General features: G+C 41.7%; 1 protein-coding gene across 1 annotated transcript in view; it reads left to right on the forward strand.

The window, feature by feature from the left end:
- The window catches only part of LOC311268020 (ras-related protein Rab-26-like), a 55,084-nt gene that overhangs the window by 27,630 nt on the left and 6,899 nt on the right, over positions 1-20,555 (forward strand). The window contains exon 5 of the mRNA XM_084371347.1: positions 5,970-6,022. Coding sequence (XP_084227473.1) covers positions 5,970-6,022 — 53 coding nt within the window. The remainder of the gene's footprint in view (positions 1-5,969; positions 6,023-20,555) is intronic.

Consider the following 20,555-nt stretch of genomic DNA (forward strand, 5'->3'; position numbering starts at 1 on the left):
TTTAAAAAGCAGCTGAAGACCAAATTGTTCACTTGTTTTGTTTATTTTTTTGTTTTTCCTCTTGTTTTAGCTGCTTGTCTTTAGCGACGTCTGTTCTTGAAAGGTGCTATATAAATAAACATATTATCAATACAAGTGAAAGCCAAGGATTACGATGCTATTATACAGGACCAGGTGCACCCTAGAGTGTAGATACACTTCTCTTGTGGTTGGCAGCTTGATTTTAAAGGGGACTGGATAGTTTTGGAGATCTTTCTCTTCTGTTTAAAATTTCTTCCCCAAAACTACACAGTGCACCTTTAAATGAAATGCGCCTGGAAGTCCTGAAGGATTTCACCTTTACTCACTCTTTCCAAGCAGGGATGACTCTTCTTTGGTACTTGATATTCACACAATGTTGCAGTATGTGTTTGCTATTTTGTCCCCTCATATGTATGGAAGACGCGTTAGCTCGTTTGGTCTTTTAATCTCTTGAGCAGTCAGAAATCCCTGTGGGATCAAAGGGAAGTTTTATTGGATATAGATCTGTGTGGCCGTATAATCTATTAAAGTTTACGCAACTTAAGCAGGGACAGGTTGTGTGTGAATGTGGGTGTGTGACTGACTCTATGTATACGTGATCAAATGAGTGTCAATGATCTGTGTCTGTGTAGCATCATTATTACTTACGTCATGGTTTGGCAGTCAGCCTTCATGATTAGAGCAGGATTTATTTGTCTCTGTCTCCTGGAGGAAGGAGACCAAGGAGGACTTTTAGCAGGTCCTTTTTCAGGAACGACACCCGGGAACACATCTCCCTCTGAAAACCACATCGCACATCTTTGCAGTGCAGCCTTAGACATCTCAGTGTCACGATTTTCAATTACGTTTCCATTACTACCTTGAGGCGTATCACAGTGTAAGCTGCACCATCTATACCACAGAGCACAGTTTAACATCAAGGATCTCCACACATCGTCAGAGATGTAACCTTTTTAAATGCGCCTCCTCACCTGCCTGTTCTAAGAGACCGAGTGAGACTGAGCCTCTGGTGTTTCTGGAGAAAGAAAAAATATTTAGGATAGCATCTTAACATCAAGCATTACTGATAACCCCATGCGAGTACCACAGTGAAAAATACTTCACTCATCTCTTGCCCACCCATGTAGATACCTAAGTTCAAATGTTTCTGAATGTGATTCACTGCGACTTGGTCTAACCTGAACAAACTCCTGTTTCAGCAACAGACTGTGACTGAGCTTTTAAAGTCTCTTAAGTGTTGAACTGCTGTGGTTTCTCTATCTTTCAGTACCTTGTTCGAACAAAAGCAGGTACATTTTTTGATGTTGCCTTCATGCTGTGTGTAAACTCTCGACTGTCAGTCTCTGTGGTTTTCCTGTCAACTCTGAAAACAAACTCAAGTTTCTTTTTGCAAAGTGTACTTTTGTCTCTCTTTATGTCCCCACTGTGAACTGATCAAGTTTTTGGGTAAGCCCTGGGGACTGTTGCCTGGTTTAAGTTGCACTTCACATCAGTCTACATCAGGGGTTCTCATACTATCGCTTAAAGGTCTGCATCATTTTTCTCATACTGTCCAGTGCAGCAGCACTGTATTCCCCCTCTGTCTGAAACACTACTGTCTCTTTAGGGCCCCCCTCCCGAATACCCAGTCTGCTCGGATTGGTCAGCTCAGACATGCCTGACCCAGCACCGCTAACAATAACAGAGCAGCTGTGCTTAGTTAATTATTGTGCATAATTCTGTGCCAAACTAGATGCAAGGTGAAAATAATGCAAATGCAGAGGCTGGACTACTGACGAAGCGTCTCAGGAACAGTGTTTTCTGTGGGAGAGAGGAGCTTCCGTTGTTGCGGACTTTTGACTTTGTTAACTTTTAAGACCTTTTAAATGCATAAGAACAAATATAAAACACCGAAGGAAAGGACAAAAACGAAAAAACATGATACATCTTTAAAATGTGCACCTGAATGCAGCATGCAGTTCCTCTGTGTGTGTCAAACTTGGACACAGACAGCAGAGGAGAGAAATATAGATATGGAGAGAAGCAGTTCGCCTGTAAACGACACCAAAACGTGGCTACGTCTCTCGGCATAGTTTTTTTTTTATTAGGTACAAACATTTACCTGCCAGTTTGGCGGAGAGCCTTACGAGATTCGCTCGCCAAAAATATACCCACATTTGGCGCTTGGCGGACTCTGTCTCTGACTCAGACATATTCTTACAACTACATTTACAGGAGTCATAGAAATTGTGAACCAGAGAAAAGGAGACACATCGTGTATCTGCAGTTTAGGAGCTGTTGGAAAATTAGCATACGAACCAGGCAGCAGCGACACGCAACACTCCCCACGACAACGGATGGCAGCCAATTCTGAAATAGACTTTTCACTCAAATAGTTCAACTTATAACTCAAATTGTTAAGCTTATATGATGAAATGATGAAAACTTAAGGCTCTCTTAAGCCGCAAATCAAATTCTGCTCAAGGACTCAAGAAGTTTCAGCCAACGAATGCAACATTATGAGTGACAAACTTAAGAATTTACCTGCAGAAAGTTTATAACCTTGAACCCTTTTTCAATATTTGACATGCAATTACACACTCCTCCATGAAAGCAAAGGTGAAATATGATGAATGGCGCTAATTGTCTCTGCTATAACTTTTTTAGGGTCTGAGCAGAGCTGAAGGCAGTGAAAATCCAGAGCTAAAGTGTTGCTGCATTCAGAGAGAGTATGAGTGTGGGAGGGTGGAGTGACTCTGAGTTAGGAGAGGCTCAAGAAGAGGACAGAGAGGGAGAGAGAGAGAGAGATGCATGTGATGAGGGTTATTTTAGATGTTGGTGAATATGCACTGTATCTGCTGTGTGGGAGAAAGGGTGTAGACAGCCATCAGATATTATTCAGCTCATTTTTTGTGAGAAAATTCGGCAATTTATTCAGTTTCGGGATGTTTTTATGCTTATCCTATCTTGGTCTTGTTTATTTGTGTAGACCGTGATGAAAGAGAAAACAACTGTCAAGAAACAAAAAAATGATTCAAAAGAAACCTACGAAAAACAAAGTAGAAATGTAAATTACAGGTTTGTTCGGAGAGGTTGTTGGATAAAAATAAAAGTATGCATAACATTTCAGCTCAACAAATGCATCCAGTTTCCAGAGTGAAAAAGAAACGACATGATGTGGATGCTCTCTGTTCCCACGTTAGCTCCCCTTGCACACAGTCATTTTGCACAACCATTCATTTGTTTTATCGCAGACTGATGAAGGGCTCTTTGCTCATGGACAAAGGCACCTGTGCTACATCTGGGATCTCTATTCAGATAGATAGTCTTATTTAGCTCAGTTTTTTGTTCCACTTTGTTTTTGTTTGTTTTCACCTCTCCTGTAGAAACTAGTCATTATCAAGATGCTTAAGTCAACAGCCAAAGTCAAAGACAAAGAAAAAAAAAACATAAAATGGCTTCGCGTAATCCAAATCCCAAAAGTGTTATCTATGCTGAAATCTTCACTGCAGCTGCTAAGCTAAAAGCGTTAGCGTGGACCTCGTCTGAAGTGGGTGCCAACCGTGCGTTGATTGTGTAAATAACGTCTTTTTCAAATCATTCAGTGTAGGGGTGAGTAGATAATGACGACTGGGTGAACTTTTCCTTTATGTTTGAGCACCTGACCAAATCTGGGGGAGAAAACTACCTGGAATACAAAATCAACTTTAATCCTCAGGTAGAAGATAACCCAGTTACGAGTTGTCCCCTCCTGAAGTATCAAATTACTTTTTCTAAATGTATTCAGCAATTACAGAATTTCACTGTTTTGTCGTAGGTGTAATTCAGGGGAGTCCATTTTACATCTGATTTTCGTGCGCCCTTGACTTGAAAAGAATATAAATGAACTCAGGCTGAACAATCATACCCACCTACTGAACATCATGAAGCTCTAACAGTGTGCGTGAGATGATATTATTGGAAATGGTATAATGGGCAATCAACATCAACTTTTTAATGTTTCAAACTGAGCTAAATTATCTGTTCTTTGTAACAGATATCACATTTTTGTCTAATTGAGGCTCATTTACTAAAACAGTTGTTTGCATGTCATTTTCCTAAACTCTTTAAAAAATAAAGGCTTAATTTCACTGCGTGCTGGCCCTGTAATTACTGTCTGTTTCATAACGCGCTGCATAATTTAGTGGCGTGCAGTGAAGCTCAAATTAAAAATGAAATCGTAAAAAGATTCATACAATCCAGCATCCACGAGGGAAGAAGAAATTAAAACTTTTCAAGTGGTGTAATTGAAATCACAGATGTGAGATTGAATGCGTTTGTGTGAGCGGGTGGAGAAGAAGACACACACATACTGTCATCGAAACGTTTCTCCAATTCCCGTCGCTGTTCTTCCATCTTTGTCTTTCCTCGTCATTGTGTCTCATTTTAGCTTCCTCGCCTCTTGTTGTCTTGTTGCTTCTTGTTGCTTCTCCTTTCCAGTTCCTGTTCCTCCTCTTCTCATCAAGCCTTTCTCTACTCTGCGCTCGCAATCGTCTGTTCATTTCCTCCTCCAAGCCTCAATTTCGCTGTCCCATTCGCCAGGAAATCTTGCGTATAATGAGACTTCTTGATTGGGCCCCACCGTTTCCAGCGCTCAGAAGAAAACAGACGTTCTTGTATTTCTTACTGCAAATGACCTGATTAACTCCTTTTTCCACAAAAAACAATTGATTCTGACCTTTACTGATACTGAAACATTATTAATAGAAAACATTTTTTGGACGAGCTGGCACAAAGTCATGCATGAGTCCACACAAACACACCGCACACACGCACTCTTAGCAGCAGTGGCAGCAGTTTATGAATGTCTGTCTCCTGACTTCAACCATCAAGTGATAACAGATAGCAAAAGAGTGAGAAAACACCTCCAGGACAAGTCTAGCAGAGCTCTGCTATATTACACAGTTGTCACTCTGCATCTGGCTCATCTCTGCTGGGACGCCACCTTTCTCAGCTGCGCTCTTCTCAAATACCTGAACTCCCTGTGCGAGCTGCCGCGTAGACGAGACGAAGGACGTGGACTGAGGCATCTCAGCAATTTAGTTTGTGTCATTCATGTTGACAAGATGAATATTTGACCAAATTACATATATGCAGTTTATGTACATTTATTTGTTTGACAGATTCAAGCAGCATTTAAGGAACAGTTCACCCCAAAATCAGAGATGCATATTTTCCGTCTGACCTGTAGCGATACTTATCCATCTGCATTGTTTTGGTGTGAGCTGCAGGGTTTTGGAGGTATCAGCCGTAGAGATGTCTGCCTTCTCTTGAATATAATGGAACTAGATGACACTCGGCTTGTGGTGCAGAGAGCGCAGAGAAAAAAATAAATTGAAAACTCAACAGCAACGTCGCTTTCCAGAAAACGCTGCTGGGTCATTCATGAAATATTTTCTGGGTAAAAGAAATTAGTTTGGCGACAAGTTCCTTGTTCCTGACACAAGCTTAACTGAAGCTCAAAACTTCTGAACTTGTTACAGAGTAGTTTGTTGTTTGTGGACTATGCAAATACCTTAATTGGGCCACTATCAGCACTTTCACACGGAGACACATAAATGAATATAAAGCCAAAACAATGAGTTGTTGAAAATAACTGCAGCTGGCACAGAGACACCTGAAGAGCAGCTGGTATTGTCAGTGTTTTCCTCAGGGTCACTTCAACAGGGCTGAAACCAAGTCGCACACCACCTGAAGATTTAACTCCGGTCCGTCTGAGTCCTGCCAAATGTGATGCAGGACTTTTGTCTGGCCAACAGAGCGGATTTCAATTAATCAGTTTTATGTTCAGAGTGAAAATGAACTCTTTCATAATTCAATTTAAAGGAGGGTTGAGACGTCAAGGTGAAAGATGAAATCAGTCTCGCTGAGAGACTTCTACTTATGAATTTGGAAGCGATACACTGAAACTTTTTCTCCTTCTCTTCCAGCTTTGCTTTTGCTGTATGATGTCACCAACAAAACATCCTTCGACAACATACAGGTAGGTTACTCTTTGTTTGCTTCTGTGTTTGATCTGGGGATCTCTAACACACTTTAACATCAGCATACGTCGGTTTTCTTTCATTAACATGTGCACCAAGTGTCACGCCTGACGTGGTAATTTGAAAGTATTAATTTTAATTAACTTTATCTCGGTTCGGCAGATTGTTTTTTATAGATTCAAAGGCTGTGGACAGATCGTGGCCGAAAGCGTTATCACAAAAAGCTCAGTAACATCTGATACGTCAACGAATGATGCGCCTTTGTAATGACAAAATGCTGAGCTTCATTGTCGGTGTCATTTCTGGCAACATCACTAACACGTTTTTTATTATCAAAGTCAGCGCGTGTGACAGATGCTTGAGCCAGCGGAGAGTGATCAGATGTGGGGATCAAAGAAAAAGACAGCAGAACAAACGGGGACGGGAGGATTGGAGTAGACTGATTGTGATTTAGTGAGGGATAGCACTGTCATCTTTTCGTCAAAGCCTGGACCAGAGGGACTACTCAACTGTCCGTTCAAATGGCAGACCTCCAGTCTATTTTTTTTCATCCCTCTCTTTCTCACTCCACTGCGAGGAGACAAATATGTGATGTTGCATGTGACTTGGCATGGCTGCTCTCCTTCTTGGCTGCCAGAGCCCGCATCATCGACCACAATGAATTCTCAATATTCAGCTTTGGGATTAATGCTGTGTTTGAAATCCTGTGGAGACCAAAGGGTTGTATCCGCCCGTTCAAGAGCTGTTCATCCTGTGCTCTTCTGTTGTCCAGAGCACCTTACCTCCAGGTTTATTAAACTGAAGCATCTTATGTTTCTGCAAACCACGTATACGTTCAGATTTGGACGTGTTATGCAAATCATATTAAGATTTAACAATATGTGTTGTATAATGTTCAGATTACATGTGTAGCAGCAGACTTGCGTTCAACCACAGCATTGTCGCAATAGTCAGTTTAAAAGATTTAACCAAAAGAAGCGTAAAGATGCAATATAAAGAAATGGAAACATATCGGTGGTTTGCAGAAAGGTGCATTGCCAACCTTTAATCCGGCAACATGCAAACTCAACACAAAAAGGTCCCAGTCAGCCCTGGCTGGGTTCACTGTGGGACCACTGTGGCGCCTGTCGCTGCTTATTGGCACAGACTGTTAAATGTTGTGGCTGTGTGCACTCTGGCAACAGGAACACTGAAAACAGATTAGTTGATGAAGGATGAAACTGATAAGAACCACCTGAGCACTCATGCAAAGGAAACCATTCATTAGTACGGAGGATTTGATTTCCTCCATGACCAGATAGAGACGCAGCTTCACGAGCATATGGCTTGATTTGAAAAAAAAAAAAAATGTTGTTTGATGCAGTCTGTCCTGCAGAACAGCAGTTTACATATTAAATCTAAGTCTCTTGTGCACCCAGACATATTCTCTTTATTGATTCAGCTAATTAAAAGAAATTGAAAATTCAATATAAGAGAGGAGACAGTCAGCCTGGCACAAGGAAGATTTTTATCAGACAGTAATAGTCCAAGCTCACACGTTAGGAGCTATCCAAAAGGTAATTCCACACAGATTATAATGAGCTAGTTCACGTTTATAGTTCACTGTCCTAAAAAATGAACATTAAGAACAAGTCAAGTCAAGTCAAGTACAAGAAATGTTGTTGGGAAAATGAAGCTAACCGGTCCTCAACAAAATGCCGTGGGGTTCACTTGGGTGGAGGATTTTGCAGCTGCTGGCTTCGTGGTTGTACCGATTTGGATTTCTTGTATCCATAAAAAGATGTGAAAGTGTGGAGAAAAAAAACAACAAAGCAGAAAATACCTTGAAGTAAGAAGAAATCATAATAAATATCTGCACCGCGGGGAGAGAGGATTTGAAAGGATGCAGAGGCGAAGTCAAACTGTGACTACAGTCCTCCAATCAATAAAACTAATAATTCATATCTGGATCAATAATGAAAATAATGTCTTTTTACAGGCCTTGTGTATGAAAATGGGGAAAAACTTTTTTTCTTTCTCACCACTAACCTTTCTTATGAATATACTGAAAAACATGGAAAAGTCAGTAGCTCAAAATTGCAGCTTTTTCAGGAGCATCTATCTCCTCCATTACCCTCTTCGAAAGCACCACTGCTGTGAGAAGGACTGAAGTCGTGCCAGCTGGTGTCACTATGTCATCACACCTGCTGGTTCCCTCAGTGCAGTAAATGCACCTTTCAAAAGGAGAGGTGGCAACTTCCAGCCGCTTTAATTGACACCGGCCATCAGAGAGAAATGTATCCTTCAGCTAAAGGGCTGTTAGGGGAGAGAGAGGGTGTTTGTCACCGGTCTCTGCCAGGGAAAGATGATGTGCCCATCTGCCCCAGGAGGCCATTAAAGCAGAAAAATGTGCTTCTTTCGCTCCAGATGTGAACAGCAGCTCAAGGAGAGAGGGGTGGACAGGGAGGACTCTGAAATGTTGGGCAAAATGTAACATAAGGGAGGACGAGTAACTGTCAACCGTCTGAAAGGAAGTCTCCAGCGCTGGTGAGCTGCTGCAACGGAGGACCTTCATCCTTTGTCTTATCTCTTCATGGTCCAATACACACAGCTTCAGGCTCTGTCTGCTCAAATAGATGTCCTCCACACTGCTGCGGTCTGATCATTAAACGTATGAGTTTATAAGTTTAGTCTCAATTTATTACTTTACTGATTATCACAGTAGTAGTAGCGATTCATTTTCTGCTGGTGATGGTGGTAAACTTGGTAAATCTTCACTTATAATAAACCCTCTAGGACTAATTTGAAGTTTGTTCAGACTTTTGTGAGGCATGTTGTTGGTGTTTCGGTTTAACGAGTGACTTTCAGCTGAATGTGCCAGTGATGACCATAGAAGGAAGCAAGCTGGCTAATAGTTGTAGTGCTGATTTAACATGATGTATTATTGATCGTTACAGCTTCTTAGCTTCCCTAAACTACAATTAAGTGGGAGATAACAGGCTTGCATCCATTTGTGCTTTGAGCTGAGCATATTCTGCTTATCAGCTTAACTATCTTCAGCGCTACATCACACATTTCGTTGCTCTGATCGGTTATAGGTCTATCTGATTGCACCCACTGACATCCTGCCTTGGAAATTGAAAATTAACTGAGAGGTTCTGGATTAATTTTGCATTAAAGTGTTTAAAGTCTCCCAGACAGGGCACAAAATGAACTTCAGACAAAATGCTAGCAAAAAATGCAATCAACTGGGGGATTTGCTTCTTCACCAGCCAAAACAACTGTTCAACTATTGAGTGGCTGGTAAATTTTGAGCACTGGCTCACCATTTAGCTGGTGGATAAAAATTCTCCGCCGTGCTCTCAAACATAAATTTCAGTTAATCTTCGGAGACTCACGTTGACAGGTCCTTCCCTGCCCTGCTCAGCCTTCTCCCTTTCCTCTCTATCATCTCCATATCCCTCCACCGCGCTCACATTCAGTCACTGTCCATTACAGCGAGGAGATATGCTGCTGGCAAGCTACAGATGCCTGCTGGCACACCGCTGCCTAACGAGCGCTAACTCGTGTTAATGAACGCTAATGGTGATGAATGCCACACTGAAGGACAGGGAGAAATGAGAGGGGGCAAATCATCCTCTCCTCTTCCGCCCTCAGACCCGCTCTTCTCTGCGGTGTACAGCATTGTTATCTGCCCGGATACTGTGGGAGACAGAGGCAAGCAGCCCATTAAGACTGTGAGAGTCACTCAGGTGTTTCATGTAGTCGGTTACGTTCAGCTCCATGAATCAGTCTTCTGTTTATCCAATAAACAGTGGCAGATACTTGTTGGTGTAAGCCATTGTAGCAGAAATACACAACCCGTTTAGTAATGTGATGAATGTCTTCTTGTCAGGAGCGCTGCTTCAGGGAGACTATAAGAGTCCATTTAGGCCTCTGCTGCAAATCATCTGTCTGGGTTACTCTGTTAAAAAGCAGCCTGGCTCCTACGGCGCTATCATTCAAAGCTGGGATCATTTGCCGTCAGAGGGAATCAAAAAGATTGTCAAAGCGGAACGATTCAGTGCTCTCTGTCTGTCAATTAACCTGCAGTTCCTGAAACGCACCATTTAGAAAGGGCAGCAGGCTGCTGTGGTGATTAGAGAGACTGACTTTCAGCTTTAGGATGCTGGGCTTAGCTGGGGAAGTTGGCAGCAGACTGTCCTCATCGGGAAGACGTCAGCATTGATCGTTTTTTGTGCTGTCAAAGAAGAAGACCTGTGCTTGCACGGCAAGGACTTTCTTTTAGCTGTGTGAATTATGACTGCAAAACCTTGTAGGGAAGAGCAGTCACTGAACCAGTGCCTGAATCTAATCACACCTTATTCCTGCGTTAGATTGATAGTTTGGCCGCTTTGGAGCAGTGCAACAAGCTGTTGGTACATAACTGAATATTATCTCCTTGTAAAGTTTATCTCCGCCAACTCCTGAGGGAAATACCTTGCGCTTCACTATGTTCACCAGCTTGTGCCGAGCAGTATACAGCAGGTTTACCAGCGCTGATTCATTGAGAACAGCTGCCTGCTATGGCTGAAATGATGCTGATGAGCACGGCGAGGGTAAACAAAAACAGGAAAGTTACATAAAACCAAAACATACGCTGAAAGATGCTAAATTGCTTTGTAGAGCTGAAGGAAATTATATCCAGTGGGATTCTTATTTTGAGCGAGCCGCTTCAAATTTGAGCAATTTCCTTCACAAAAATGTCACATGTGAAATTTTGCCTTTTCACATGTGACAATAAAAATTTCACATGTAAATTGAGTATTTTCATGTGATTGGATATTTTTACATGTGAAGTAAAGTTTTAACGTGAAAAGGATATTTTCACAAGTACATATATTTATTTTTATCTATTTGATTGGAACAGAGTGTGAACAAAAATCTCCACATAAGAAAGTTGCATTTTCACGATATGTGTTTGAACAATCATCGTTTTGTAAATGTGGATTCGAATTTCCATGTGGAAACAATTTATTGTTGTAAAAATACTGAGTATCGACAGCTTTAACCACAGTGCTGGTAGTTCAGAAAATAGTCAAAGGAATCTTTTCGTGATTTTGGAAGGCACTGACAAATTCATCTTGTCAACAGGAACGCCAGGTCAGAAAGCGGTCGGTGAGTCATTTTTAAAGGCAGTGAAACACAACAAATTTTGCCGTTTAGTTTGTAAGACTTTCTGATCTGCTGCTGTGTCCTCGAGCGAGACACCAGCTCCTGCTCTGCTGTGTGAACCTGCACTTTTGATTGTACTCGAACAGAAAAAAAATCCCCACAGCTTTCTCACAACATTAGAATTGATCAGTGTTGAGGCACTGATCCAAGTGAGGCAATCTCATAAGACACAAACTCTGTTTCATATCGACTGTGCAGATCCATACATGTAATCAAAGGTTTCTTATTGAACAGTCTGGCTTTGATACCGATTGCTATTATTTATATCTGCGCGTGTCTGTTTGCATATGCTGATGCCTGAATGCTTGATCATGCTCATCATGTGTCTGTGTTGTAGAAGTGCAATAAAAGCAATGAGAGAGATGAAACCTTCTTCTGTATGCCTTCATTCATCTCACTGTCTGTCCCCGGGGCATGGTCTGGCTTCAAATGAAATGGCCACCTGCCTACCACATAGCTGTTAGTTAAATGTCATGGCACCACCGCGCCAGATGGTGATGAGAGAAACTGTCAGTAAATAATGCAGTGATGTGAATTTAAATACCATTCACTGAAAATCAGTGGAGACTCTGGCATTTTCTAAGTTTGTGGATTATTCTGCACCGTCAGTGAGGGCATGACATGCAGTAATCCTCCGTCATTACCTCTTCACTCACACATCACCTGTAATTTGGCCTCCATGGAACATTATTAGTATGTCAGCTCCATTGCTTCACTCGATTATTGCCTGTCCTTGACTGTATGTGATGCAGCCAGTGGAGCGTGTAGCTCTGCAGAGGATCCACAAGTGTTCAGCTGCTTTCTGTGGACATTTCCATTTACTTTGATGTCTGGCTACAAAGTGACAAAACCGATGGGATTCTCGTGTGCACACTCTCAAACACAGCAAGATGAATGAAGGTGTCCCATAAGACGCCTTCGTTTTGTTGTTGGTGGAGCCATTCAATTTCCCAGACGGAGTTAGAAAAATAACTGAAACATCTTAGTAGATGGATTTTTGTCAGAGGTGTTTGACTGCTGGTCTTTGTTGTGGAGAGTAGGCTCGCTGCAGTAGTGTTACCAGTGGTGGGGCATTAGGGGTGTCACGATTTGACTTTCGATTTAAAACATTTCAGCACAGACAGCCATGCGATTGTTAGTTTTAGACTTTTAAGCCCTGACAGCTGTCATAACATTCACCGGAAATAAAGACTCCAGAGTTCAACAAAAAATTCCACCCTTCAGTGATTCAACAACACAAGAAAAGATAGAAATTCAGTTTGCTACAACGTTTGGTATCTCAAACCTCACCAGAGTAAAGAATCTTCTCATGTGAATTAATCAAGGATCTTTGGCGATGTTATCACTTTAGATCAGTTCAGTTTTTCCCCTATGAGTGAGCCCTCTTCTCATCAATAAATGATCACTGAAACATCTCCTATGTTCAAACCAGTCAGCTGTTTGTCTTTGTGTGTCTCCCAGGATAAGTGTCTGGAAATGCAGCTGCAGGCTGTAAGCTAGCTGTGTCATCTGGTGTGTTCCTATTATCTCTAGACATGCGCTGAGTGCGTGCAAGTCGGCACATTGGCGGGGCGGGTGGTGGTCTACCGTTGATACTGCATTTGAATTAGATTGTCGCCCACACCGTCGTTCTGCTTTTGTTTATCAATACTTAATCGGACGACAGGCGCTACAATTACATCTCTGCAGTGTCAGCAGCGGCGCCAGCAGCAGAGTTGCAGGAGTCATATTTAACTTAACAAGAGTGAGGAGACAAGATGAGGGCAGAGGATTTGCTTTCAAAGTGAAAAACAAAAGCACCTATTTAGCGATATTTCTCATTTAAACCCAATGCTAACAGAGAACCTAATAATGTTAGCGAGGAAAAAAGTAGTTGGTTACCTCACTGAGAAGTTGGTGGTGTGCAGCTCCTCATCCAACAGACCCTTTCTGTGCCACTGCTCCCACAAAAATTCTCCCTGACATATTCAAAATTGATCCGCTGTCAAAAAATGCAAGAGACGACCATCGTTTTGCTCTGTAGAAGCATTTGTGATGAACGATACTGGTGAGAGCAAAACTTAACACAATGTATTTCATGTGTGGAGCCTGTTCAAAGGAAAAGTCAACTCACGTTTCACCAGTTCATTGCTTTTTAATGTGAAACTGCAACAGTAGGAAATGTTCGGTTTGCATGAGCAGTAAATGAACACTGTGCTCTAGATAGCAAGTGTCTTTTCTTGTAGAAAGCCAGTGTAGTGGGTATGACCTGTGTTTTCACAAGCTCATTAGTTGCTGGTAAGAAAATTGTGTGAAATGGACGTCCATCTCTTCATCATCTTGCTGATCTTTGTTACATAACCCCTCTTTTCCTCCTGCTCGCCAAAAAAGTGCCTTTTATGTTCTGCTGAGTTTGTTGCAATCCGGCAGAAGGAGGCTCCTTACCTGTGAGGGGGCTGACAAATGTCAAGCCATTCAGACGCTCTCAGAGTGATAATGTGATTTGCCGACTGCAGCCTTCAAAAAGCATCATGAACTATTTCGAAAAATCAGAGACAGCTTTGTCATAAACTGAAGTGCTCAAACGCCCCTTCAGCTTTTCTTGCTCAAAGTGTACGTCTTCGTTATGTCAGAGTTTCCAAGAAGCACAGGCGTGTATTAACTCTTTTGTTTGCACTTCCATTACCCATTAACCTCAAACATTTTAATGAACTGATGGTGTTAGTAGTGTATGAAAAGAAGAAATATTCAAGGCGAGACACTTGGAATCCATTTAAGAGGCCAGATTGCAGACAAATGTTCTTTTCAGGATAGCCTTGGGTGCAGAGTTTTGATAATCCATTAAAAAAAAAAAAAAAGTTGTTTTGAGACTAACAAAACAACAAAAAAGATTTTCTTGGGCGTCTGTTTCACAAACAAGAAAACAGAAGAGAGAAAGAGTCTTTACCGCTTCAGGAAAAAAAAACATTTGCAATCTTAAACGCAGGAGTGTTTTTTAAAAGTTTCCTATAACCTCAGGGGTTTTGTCTTTACTTTACTACTACTTTACTAAACCTTCCTAATATGATACAGTTTATCAAATCTGGGAGTCTTGCACTGTGTTTTTTGCACAAAATGAGTCATCCAGTCATTGTCTGCAGTGACTGTTCCTGTTTCCTTTCGCCTGTCAGAAACTATTGACACTACAGTTTCAGGGAAAATACGTGATCCCTCTAAAACCAAGCTCTGTGAACTTTCTTCTTTCCCTCGGTTTACAGATATTACTGCACCTTCTCTCCTCCTAATCATTTATGCACTGAGGTGTGTTTTTGCTCTTAGTCCAAGTTAAACAATCGGCCAGAGACAAATACTGTTAATCCTCTAGAGAAGCACTAACACAAAATCCAGCAGCGCATATCCAAAACCCTGTCACTTTCTATCTGTATAGTCTTTTCAGAGTGTTTTATCTCTAACTGGCATTAACAAATGCAGGGGCGTCATTATTTATTTTTGTTGTGGTTACTCTGGCTTTTTATCACAGTCCTGTAACCCTTTTATCATGCCGACAGCAGGACCTTATAGCTTTTGTTTGGAACAGAAAGACTGTGAAATGGATTTCAATTATACATGTGAGCAGAATAGTAAGCGGACCCCAGTGTAGTGTAGGTGGCTTCTACATGAACACATGGTGAAGGGAAATTTAAAAAATCAACACTAATTATACTCATTTTGTCTAATGACACAAACAGATTGGATTTTAGTAAATTGCGCAAAACTATTAACACAGCAAGGTCTTTGTGTAATCCAGAGTAATTATGGCATTGTTTGTGGAACAGGAACTTGCTCTTATGTTTTCTAAATGTCATTTTGTCAAGCAATCAGAAGAAATGGATACAGCCTACTGGGATGAAAAAAAAAAAAAAAACCTCGAAAAATCTGCAACAAAAACCAAAAGACTACTGATGGAAAGTGGCAAAATAATGGGCAGAACTACTGTACTCCTTAATTTAGCAGCAGAGGCCATCATGAATTGCAACAAATGTAGTAATGATGATGTTATAAGTGGTTATCTCAGCTTGGGCCAGAAAAATATTTAAAACCTTAAGCTTGTTTTGGGATGAAGCCTGCAGGCAGTTTTTAGCATGCTGCATCTTACCTTACCTTCTTAGCATAAACATGTTACCGTCGTCGTTACAGTAGTCGGTACGGTATTTTTGACAGAAGCGGACAGATGCCACATCAAGCTGCACAGAGGAGATCGAGCCAGGCAGGAAGTCAGACACAGGAACGGCATAGAGCAATCAGTCAATTTTCAAAGTAAAACGCCCTGTGCAGATTCGGGATCTACAGCACAACAAAGTCGAAAATAACAATAAAAGCAATTAAAACAACCACAAATGAAACCATTTAACTCCACATAAAGACTCCACATAATCACAAAGAATGAGCAAGTCAACAAATCAGAAAGGCACAACGCTCAGCTTGAAATGCTCCAGCTGGGATATGAAGCCACCAGGAGAACAAAACAAAACCGCGTAGCACACACAACTTCATACTAAACTGCTGGAATACTTCTTCACCTATCAATACTTTAAAGCAGCTATAATCAATATTTAGGACCGTACCTTCCCAGCACCAAACAGCAGTCAGACACAGTTGGTGACTAGCAGATAAAGAGCCAAATATTTCCCTCAAACAGAGCTTGTAGTTTTTATTGCAAGAAAGTATGTTTGGCACACTCTTATATAGTTTGGTCACAAAACATGAGTGAAAAAAGAAAATAGACATGAATAAGATATTGAGGTACTGTAATTCTTAGCTTTATTGTAACATACACTGAAGACAAAAGGAGATGGAGATTTTCAGTAGATACTGTAAAAATAGCCAGAGAATATGCAGTACAGTGAATTTAATTGCTTCCCATCTAAGAGAGTGAGTACCTGCTGATAGTTTCCTTGGCAGAGCCAGAACAATTAAGCACATCACTGCGAGGGTGCTATAAACATTCGGTACCTACTGCCTACAGTATGTGTTTGCACAGCACAGCTTGTTGTCTCCAGTGTTAATAAGCCCGCAGCATGTCAAGGCATTAGCACTGGATCTGAGATGTTTTTTGGATTTGTGGCAGCCGAAGAAGAAACGGTGCGTCAAAGTCGAGGTATCTCAGCAGAGGTCAGCCTCGTCCCACACAGTGTGACTGTATCGGAGTCAGCAGACTCTACACATGGCTTTAGGTGTTTTCTGAGCTCTTCCACACTTGTTGTTTTCTTCTTCTGTGTTTTATCGCAGCCTCTCAACTTCAATTTAAAATGTAGAATATCTACCGTGACAGTGAACGCACTTGATTTAAACAGAGATTCATGTCAGGTGCTGTTTGTTCCAAGAATAGAAGCTTTTTGAGATCAAAAACGCAGATTTTAAAGACAGGATGTGTGTTTACAAGGTCTGACATGAGGACTGACAAGATATCAGTTTGATTGACAGGATGGCACCGAGCCCCACATCCCCCTCTGACACACAGCACACGTCTCTGGAAACAATTGGCACAGATGTCACAGAGGATATCATGATAATGAGGACGGTGTGTGTGCACACAATCTCAAAAACTGGCACGCCACTAACAAGGAGAACTTCTGCATCTGCCTTCCTGCCATGAGGTTACATGAGATGGTGTGTGTGTCAATTTATTATAATGAAAATGTAGCAAAGAGGCACATTAGCAGGTTAATGACTCCTGTTCTTTGTCTCCTCAGCTTTGAGACATTTCGGCCTCCGCACATTAAATCTCAGCTTTGCCGGCACTTGACATTCTGCCCGGTCCATTCTTTCCTCCGCAGCTTATTGAAAACCTTAAATTATTGATTTCATCTTTTATATTCATAATTCTAAGAGGTAGAAAATAATTTGCAAGGTTGACGACCCAGGGCGTGTGAAGTGATTGCACTCTTGACCACTTGCGACTCATGAAACACTTGATTCATCTCCCACCTGCTTTTCTCACCGGCACGCATGTTGTTTGGTCTGAAGATGTAAAGTTGAAGAGTTGCTGAATCAAAAACATCATACACCAAATCTACTTAGAGCCCGACCGATATGATAATGACCTTTCGCCAGTAGGTGACGTGATGATGCGTCCCCCCTGTTAACCTGCCATCCGTCAGTCCTTTTTAGCTACAGCTGCTTTACTAAAGCTGGAACCTGAGAAAGCAGAGTCACACATGCTTACTTGTTGTTTCAGAGCAACTTAGAAACCCAGGCACAGTTTCAATATTTTCTTTTGGTTTGGCTTCTCTCCAAAGACGAGACAAATGCTGTGACCTTGTTTCATCCTCAGCTCACCGGTAATTTTTCTCCCTTCGCCAGCGTGTGCTCGTGTTCCTTCCTCTCTTTGTGCTGTTTGCTCAGAGGGCCGAGCTGAATCGCTTTTAAAAATCTGTAAAGGACGGGCTTAGATAGTCGAGGAGCAGCTTTCCTTCGAGCAAAGCAATCATTTTATTCACTTGACATCTCTTTCATCGTGTTGTTTTTGTGATACTAAATAGTCTTTACAGCCACAGGGTTGGTTTAACGAGTTACTTTAGACGCAGCCACCTTCCATATGTAGGCCTTTTACCTGGTTTGCTTAATGTGTTTAAAGAGGTGTGAACTCATCACTGGTTGAAAGCAACTCGCAGGTTTAAGGTCAGCGCTTCTGTTTAGCTTCAACAGCAGGAGCGATAATTGGCGGAGGGCGTCGACAGAAGCGAGGAGCGTCCTTCGTCTGTGCGCGTCTCGCTTAAACTCGTGCTCGTACTCGCTCTACAGCTGCAACTTTTCAAAGCGCATCAGTCATGCAGACGCGTTTCAAAACCATGTTCGCTGGCAGATCGACGCATCAGCTGCTCTTTTATGAACATAGAAGCCTTTCTCTTCCCTGTCAGGCCACAGAAATCAGCTTACAAGGCTGTTGTTGTCAGCGTTCTTTTTTTGGTTGGTTTTATAACAGAATTAATAACTGATGTTTTCTTTATCAAAGATGTTGTGTTGCCCGTAAAATGTGGAGACGAACACATGGGTACTTCCCGAAAACATCAACAAGCAGCTTTTCAAATGCTAATGCATGATTGTAAACCCCAGTTCTTCTAAATTAAATATGGGTTATAGTTTGTTTTTTTTTTCTATATGAAACAGCTCCGAGTGTGACGAGCTTTCTCAGTGTCAAACAGTGACACAGTGTCACTCCGTTTAGCTCAGCTGCCTCGTGGAGCTTAAACCCTCTCTCAGGGGAGAAGGCCTACTTTCTCCCCGCGCTCCTCTGGTACGCTCAGTCTGACTCTGCCCCGTTGTTCGGAGCAGACTTCTCCACTCTGTCTGATGGTGTAATACTCTGATCAAAGCTTGGCAAGAATAGCATTGTCACCCACAGCAAATCTGCTTAGACACAAGTACAACAGAGGGAAAGCTGGGTCACATGGAAAGACACTCTGAGGCTCCTTGAGGAATTAAAGTCTCGTTCATTATACTCAGCAGAGTATGAGCCGAGCTCTAATCGGATGCAAAGTGCATCACTTTTCCGAACACGTGGGAAATCACTGAAATTTTCTGCTCATGTTAGAGATATTTTTTGCTGTTCGGACGGAAATATTAACCTGACCTGACCTGACCTGACCTGCACCACATGGTTTGAACCTCGGTTGAACACAACCATCAGGAAAGGCCTCGCTAGGAACCGTTTTGAAAAGGGCAGGCATTCTCAAAAAAATAATTTGCAGGTGATTGGACGAACCATCTGTCCGTCATCGTCTGACTTCAACTAATCAGATCAACAGTAGGAGAGCGCTACCACCAGCGGAGTCTGTTGGTGAATCAAACTTACCAAAGCCAATTAAGATCAGAGAGAAAACATGTTTTCCAACGTGGAAAGCCCATAGCAACGTTCTCGGCTCTTCTTTCAAAGAAATACTCATATACTATTTATGCTAACCTGTTGAGAAGCCATTGACGGCCCCTACACAGGAACCCCCTCCTCGCTGCCTCCAGTCTGGCCCGTCCAGTCCAGGAACTTCTCTCTGAACAGAGCCATCTCGCTGTTCTCTGAGACAAAGCCAAACATACTATACATATACATATTTCTCTTTAATACTGGTAATGTTTTGTCAAGGTAACTTTAACTTAATGTTAAAAAATGATGTACATTTATGATATGTAAGATTCCACGTAACATCAAACATTTTCTTAGTTGTAACAACTGTAAAACTAGAGACAAAAAATCAGGAGCTGTCTGATTTTACAGTAACAAAAGTAAATGTCATTTGTTGCTTCCATCCGTGCCTGTAACACAGTTTTAAACATCAAAAAATAGAATAAAATGCATTCCTGCATCATGAGCTGACCTCGCTCGTCTCACACCCTCGAGTAGGACACCGCTCTGCTTTCTCATGTCGGTGCCAACAAAAGGAGAACAGATACAACATCAGAAGTACCCTCACATACCTCTGCCAGTGACAACTTGTCTCGCCAATGTCGCGATGCAGCTGCCAGCAGCTGTCTGCCTGGCTTTTATCTTTCTTCCTCTCTGATACGGATCCTTTGGTCTTTGTCTTGTCTTTCACCGTCACTGTCTGTCTCACCACTTTGCTGCCTTTTGGCACCATCTCTGTGTACCTCCCTGTGTCCCTGCCATTGTTATCGTCTCTTGCTTCTGCAGTTGAGCAGAGAGCGGTGCATTTGGCATTTTGGTTTCACAGAATGTAATATATCGGAACTAATAACTTTTGATGCTGTTAATATTGACTGAAAGGTTTTACTTGGAAATTTACTGACATTTGAATTCATCCCAGCTCCAGACTGCTGACAAAATATATAGAAGGTGGTGCGCAAAAGTAGGAATCGAGCAGCTGAATTCGATTGGGCTTCTTAAAGGTTTTTTGTCCCTCACCAACACAACAAACTTCCAGCTGCATTCGATTTGCGATACTACTTGGGGACTTGCCATTGCCAGGGCAAGGCGCACAGAAATGTATTACCGCCCCTGCCACGGTGCACATTGTCATTGACATTTTGCTCTCTGAGCATTTGGCTGGAGGTATTAGTCTTGAATAAAAGATGAACCCAGCCCAGTTCTTTCAGCTGCAGCCACTGAGGATATTAGACATATTTGGAGCTTGGTTTATAGGAACTTTAAAGCCCTATTGTTCTAAATAGAAAGATACATAAACAGAATTAATGTATTTTATTGTATTTTATCACAGCATAAAACTGTTCTTATTGGTAATACTAATCCAAAAATATAAATAATAATTATATAGTCTGCATTAATATGACTAGACCTTTGTTATATATTTTGTTAAGTTGCGTACTTACATTATCTCAAATGTTTCCAACAGTGTTCAAAGCCAAAAA

This window comes from Pagrus pagrus, assembly GCF_965226575.1.
Source record: "Pagrus pagrus genome assembly, chromosome: 13".
Lineage (NCBI taxonomy): Eukaryota > Metazoa > Chordata > Actinopteri > Spariformes > Sparidae > Pagrus > Pagrus pagrus.